Source organism: Euphorbia lathyris, chromosome 10 (genome assembly GCF_963576675.1).
Source record: "Euphorbia lathyris chromosome 10, ddEupLath1.1, whole genome shotgun sequence".
In the NCBI taxonomy this organism is placed as follows: Eukaryota; Viridiplantae; Streptophyta; class Magnoliopsida; order Malpighiales; family Euphorbiaceae; genus Euphorbia; species Euphorbia lathyris.
In genome coordinates, this window is record NC_088919.1 from 5573362 (window position 1) to 5579763 (window position 6402).

Below are 6402 nucleotides of genomic sequence, written 5' to 3' on the forward strand. Positions count from 1 at the left end.
AACTCAAAATATAGTTGATAGTTACTTACCTTGGCTACTAATTGAACAAAATACACCTGATCGATTCACCGCTAAATTCTGTCTAAGATGTTTCGCTTCAAATATTGTCGAAACTCAAAAACTCTTCGGTTCGGATTTAGATCTATACATAAGGATGCTATGGTTCCAATTTCAAGTGATTCGGACGGTCGAATCTCCGTACATCGAAGAAACGGTGAAGAACGGTTCAGAGAAACTGATGATAAATATAAAAAGAAAAAGAAAAAGAAGCAGGACATGAATCGGTGGATGCTGATGACATTTGAGATATATATCTCAAATATAGAAAATATCCATTTTGGTCCTTCATCTTATATAATCTTTTAAAAATTATTCTAAACTTTTAATTTACACATAAAACTATCAATTTAACTCCAAACTTTCCCTATATTACTAAATAAAAATCATACACTTAATAATTATAATATATATTACTATCAAGATATAAATTCTAAAAATTTAGACCCGGACGTGACAGTTAATTTAGACGGGTTCAGGTTCAAAAATTAAATTCCCAGTTCATCACATATAAGTCCACTTAAATATATACAGTAAAACCTCTATAAATTAATAAACTCTTTAAAATAATAATTTTTTCTGGTCCCGAGTTGGGCCAGTTCAAAAAATGATCAATTTTAATAAATTAATAAGATAATAATTTTCTAGAACCACCCTTTATAAATACATTGTATTATTAGCTCTATAAATTAATAATTTCTCAAATACATATGCGAAATATATATAGATATATATATACTTAGGATAATTTAGCAAAATATGAATCTATAGTATTTTGTTTTTTCTTGAAATTTAAATCTAGTTAAATTTTCATCTCTAACCATTCTTAGTGCATTCAAAAGTGCTGGTGTATCTTTGTCAAATTGTACAAAAAATTGTAAAGAGTGGATGATGCTACAATTGCTTCCTTTCTTGTGACTGGTTTCAAAGGTACTGAATCATCATCAGCTTCATCAATTGAATTTTGCATAACGCTCGACACAATTTTTTCTAAACTTTGGACTTATAAGCATTCATTGTTTTCACCTGGATAATCCTATATTTGATTGACATCCATTGGATTGTGGTAACCAAGCTGACCAATCATTCCCTCAAGTTCATAAATGTCTTCAATGGTTGCTTCCTCTAAATTCGATTGTGACAAATTCATTAGAAGTCTATTTTTGGTATGCTTTGAAACAACACTTAATATAAATTTATATAGTAATTCATTAATTATGATACATTGAATATTTTTAACATAAATACAATGAACTTTCAAGTTCAATTAACTTATATAATGCACATTTTAATTTTATTTGTTCATTAATTTTAGACAAAAACTTTATTTAAATTAGTAATTTAAAATTTATTTTTAAAAAAATTTAAAATCACTCTATAAATTAATAATTATTAATTTATCGATTAATTAATAACTCTCTAAATTAATAAAATTCTATGGTCCCAACATTATTAATTTAGCGATTAATTTTCTGCTCCATCATCCAATGGTGAAAACTACATCAAGTAACGGTACTTTGTAAAAAGCAAAGTAACCATAGCGGACACCTTTACGCTTTACGGTATGTATCATTTTAATAATAAAAATTAAATTTATACTTAAATATAAATATTAATTTACATATTATTTTTATAAATTTTAAACAGGCTTTAACAGCTGTAGATCGGGCCTAAAAATAAATTTTCATCTTGAAACCCGGCCCATGAACAGATTTGATGTAAATACAGCAAACTGAGAGTGAAGTCGAAATTGGTAGAAAAACCAAAAGCAAAGAAAGTAGAAATTGCGAAGAGAGAAACATGGGCGAATTGATGCATCAATGGGCTGATCTCCCAAAGGATCTCCTCCAAAACATCGCCGAACGCTTTAATTCCCTCCTAGATTTTCTCCCGTTGCGCGCAGTCTGCACTTCATGGCGATCTTCCCTAACTTTGCCTTCATTTGTCGAAGAAATTCCTCGTCTCACCTTCAAACTTCTTGACCCCCTCGAAGAAGAGTTTGTTCTCTTCAAAACCTCCATATATCGAGTGGAACTCACCAATCGTACTCCTAATTCATCAAAGGGCTGGTTAACTCAGATTCGCCACACTAAAACAGGGAAACTGCAGCTTTCACATCCAATTTCAGGCGCTCAAATCAGGTATTCTTCGATCCCTTTCATCTCATCATCGGAGCCTCGATTTGTTCAATTACATGAATCATTTAATCTCGAATCAATTAAGCCCGATCACTATACCGATCCCGATGATCCCTATCACATTCCGGGAGTAGGTTTTAAGGCGATAGTCCCAAGTTCTGCGACCTGGGCTACAAACTTTGTTGCTTTTATAGCCATGATTGAAGGATTGTGGTTTTGGGACTCTAGGGATGAAGATTGGAAGTTTTTGTATGTGGATGATAATGATAATAGATGCTACTACCATGATATTATTGAATTCAAAGGTCAAGTTTATGCTGTTGATAAGTTAGGTACTGTGTTCTGGATCAATCCTGTTCCCTTGAGCTCGATTCAATATTCACCTATGCTTATTAATGGTAATGGAAACCGGAAGTTTCTGGTAGAATCTTGTGGTGATCTATATGTAGTTGATATGTATGTAGGTGATGATTATCTATACAAGGAAACAGACGTTGATTTCAAAGTGTATAAGTTAGATGAAGATGAGAATGGGGGATGGTTGGAAGTGAAATGTTTAGGTGATCATATGTTTGTTGTGAATAGGGATTTTTCTTTCTCTATTTCGTCTTCTGAGTTTGTTGGGGGGAAACCGAATTGTATTTACTTCACCGATTATGTACACGGACAAGGATTGCTCTTCTGCCTGGAGGATGGTAGCGTTCAGAAACTTAAATCATTTCCTGAGATATTCTTGTCACCCAAACACTAGCTTGAATTGAATCAATAATTGTTGAGTGAGTTTCAAACATTGGAAATACTTGTTGAGTTTCAAACATTGGAAATACTGGTTGAGTTTCAAACATTGCATAATTCTCTATTTTCTTTCAGGTAATTGGATGAATATGAATTATATTTGTTTCAAAGTGTTCTTTATTTGAATTTTTTTATCAATTCCATTGGATATAGTAATGTTGAAGTTGTTTGCTTTGTTTATAAAAAACGTTTGGCGCTAGTCGGATGGCAATGACTTTTAGAATTGATTGTAGATAATTGGATTTGTATTTTCATATTTTATGTTTTATATTTTATATTTGTAAATGGCCTAATATATCCACTGTCCCTCAAGTTGAAGTTTTTTCAAAAACTTCAACTGATCCATTCACTTTAAAATATTACAAATAACCCTTTCAATTTGTTTATTTGGAACAAATAATCTATCAAATATGTTAATATTTGTGATTTTGAGGATTTTTTTTTTACATTTTTATTAATGTATCGGTAGATTAGTTAGATGTACCAACCGCTATTTTGGACATCTTTTATTTCTGCTATAATATTACGTTGAATGTTCTTTTTTAGGTTTAGGGCATATTTGTTCCAATAAGCAATTTGAGCCATGAACTTTAAAATGTTACAATAACTCTTTCAATTTGCTTATTTGGAACAAATAATCTATCAAATATGTTAATATTTGTGATTTTGAGGATTTTTTTTTTAACATTTTTGTTAATGTATCAGTAGATTAGTTAGATGTACCAATCAGTATTTTGTACATCTTTTATTTCTGCTATAATATCATTGAATGTTTTTTTGGATTTAAGACTTATTTATTCCAATAAGCAATTTGAGAGCTTATTGTTCTAAATAAGTAAGTTGAGGGCTTATTTTTTTTTTTCAAATAACCAAGTTGAGTGAGTTAGTTGTAATGTTTTGAAATTGAGACGACAAGTTGTAATTTTTGGAAAATTGGGGATATGAGGCCTTTGTCAATCAAAACAAGTTATATAAATTCTATTAAAATATAGGGTTAATTTCAAATAAATGCCCTGTGGTTTTACTTATTTACAGATTGGTACCTGTGGTATTTTTGTTACAAACTGAACCCTGTGGTTTGTAAAATTTTCATTTTCTTTTTTGTTGAATTTGCCAAATTTGGCTGATAATGATCTCAAAATGAAAATTTTCAAGAATTAAATGATGTTTTAAGCAACTTTAATTCAACTTTTTAGGTTTGAGGTGATTTAAATGTTATTGTTTTTATGAGAGAGAAAGTTAATTTTTAGAAGAGAAAACTCTAAAAATGATGATTGAAAAATAAAAAATGTGATTCCATAGTAAATATGATACTAAACAATTTTAATTTTTGAAAATATTCATTTTGAGGTTGTTATTGGTCAAATTTAGCAAAATCAATAAAAAAAATGAAAATTTTGTAAGCCATAGGGTTCAGTTTGTAACAAAAAAAACCACATGTACTGATATGTAAAAACGTAAAACCATATAACATTTATTTGAAGTTAGCCCTAAAATATATATCATACTGTCTAGAAACACATATATTTGTAACATATATTGTGAAACATCAACGATAATATTATTGAAATAACTCAAACAAATAAAATATAATATTAACAAGTAATATAATTCGTCCAAAGCTTTAGAATAATGTATTTAAAGTTTTGAACTATATCATGAAAACAAATAGAGAATGCAATTAAAACAAAATATCTGAAAATAATAAATACAATTCGCGGATAGTCATGCGACAATATTTTAAAGTGAATCATATAATAAAGTAAAAGATTAATATAAAAAACGTTTTTGTTCATCGTCGCTTAGGCGGGCGTGTAGACAGAGTCTGTACGGTTAAAAATCATTTAGAGACCATAAAATGGCCTAAAGAAACTAATAGGGACGAATTCTCGATTTTGAGCACCTAGGCGGAGCCTAAACTGTCCATGTAGCCATGTTTTTGAACAATCACTACAATTTAGAGTCAACTAGAAATCTAGAAAAACAAGAAAAAGTGAAAAATGCAGAAAGAACTCAAACAAATTAGGGTGTTACCTGTTTCTTTCTGCATCTAGCATCCTTTACTATTATGCAATGTGATCAGAATCGGACTGGACATCAAATCAGATTTATAGATTTGTCACGGGTCATTTGATCGGATCAGATGATTCGAACTGGATAATGCAATAAATAAATAATATATATAATTAATTTAAAATTATTTTTATAAATTATGAACAACTTTTGATTTATTTTTTTTTTTGTCAACTTGAAAATATACAACGGATAAATGAAGTTTAGAATAATTTAAGCATTCTCATCTCACATATGAAAGAAATGAGAGTCTTTACTAGTTTATAAGTAAATGGTATTTACAAACTTTTAACCAATTACTAGAAGAAAGACTCTCTCACGCGCAGGGGTGCAATTGAAGCACCATCGGATTAGAGGTCGTGTGAGCGACGCGAATGCCACACCGAAATGAGATCATTTAGACCGGCCTACTTTTACTAAAATGAAGGTTTCAATTAAAAATCGTTTAGTTTTTATATTTTCTTTTATTTATTAATTATTTTGTTATTATTTTGTAAATATTTTAATTTAAAAAGAAATTGAAAAATAAATATTAATAACCCGGGGTCACGCTGGTTCCCAGCCGGACAACTGGGTCCTCGTCCAACCTCGGGTCTCTCCGATTTGTTGAGGATTCAATAAACCGGAGGGGTTCGAACCGAAAGCTTGACCGGTTTCCGGTTCAATCGGTCGATCCGGTCCGAGTCTGATAACGTTACTAAGCAAAATGCATCTAAAAAGCTACTTGATTCTCCTTTTAACCTATTCAAAGAATTTGGCAATGATGTAAAAGCTTTTCTCAACTTTGAACATGATTAGCTCTATCTATGTTCATTCCTACCTAATGATGTTAGAATCACACTATTCATGTGGAATAGTATGATTCGAGTCGAGTCAACTCCATTTCGGACCGAGTCATCCAATTCTACGGATGCATGAATTTTGAGAAAAAAAAGCTGCATCAATTAAGAGTTTTAATTATATTGGAACGTGTATAGTTTTTTTTATGAAGGAATTTGTAGGGTTATATTAAGAGAAAGAGATGCTTTTTTGGTCTAATATATCATCAGCTCCCTGAATTTGTCCAAAATAGTATATTGGCTCCTTGAATTTTGCAAGTGTTATACCAGCTCCTTAAACTTGCTTATTTCGTATCACTAGATCCATAAACTTGTCCATACAAGCAGATTAGCTTCCTGAACTTTGTAAGTGTCTCACTAATTTTCTAAACTTGCTTATTCTGTAACAAGTAAATACAAAAACCATAATACTAATTCTCGATCTTCATCCATTCAATCTCTCAAACCTGCAACACTAACTCTTACAATAGGTTGAAAGATAGGAGAAGCGAAAAAATTAC

The 6402-nt window shown here is 30.6% G+C and overlaps 1 protein-coding gene across 1 annotated transcript; it reads left to right on the forward strand.

Annotated features, from left to right (window-relative positions):
- The first annotated feature begins 1819 nt into the window (after nt 1-1819).
- LOC136208238 (F-box protein At2g26160-like) lies at nt 1820-3100 on the forward strand. The gene has a single exon (XM_065999033.1). It carries the CDS (start codon nt 1858-1860, stop codon nt 2944-2946), a length of 1089 nt encoding a protein of 362 aa, XP_065855105.1. The 5' UTR covers nt 1820-1857; the 3' UTR covers nt 2947-3100.
- Nucleotides 3101-6402: the final 3302 nt, after the last annotated feature.

Bases quoted from the DNA above. Each gene is read 5' to 3' on its own strand.
- LOC136208238 (XM_065999033.1), top strand. From the start codon at position 1,858: ATGGGCGAATTGATGCATCAATGGGCTGATCTCCCAAAGGATCTCCTC.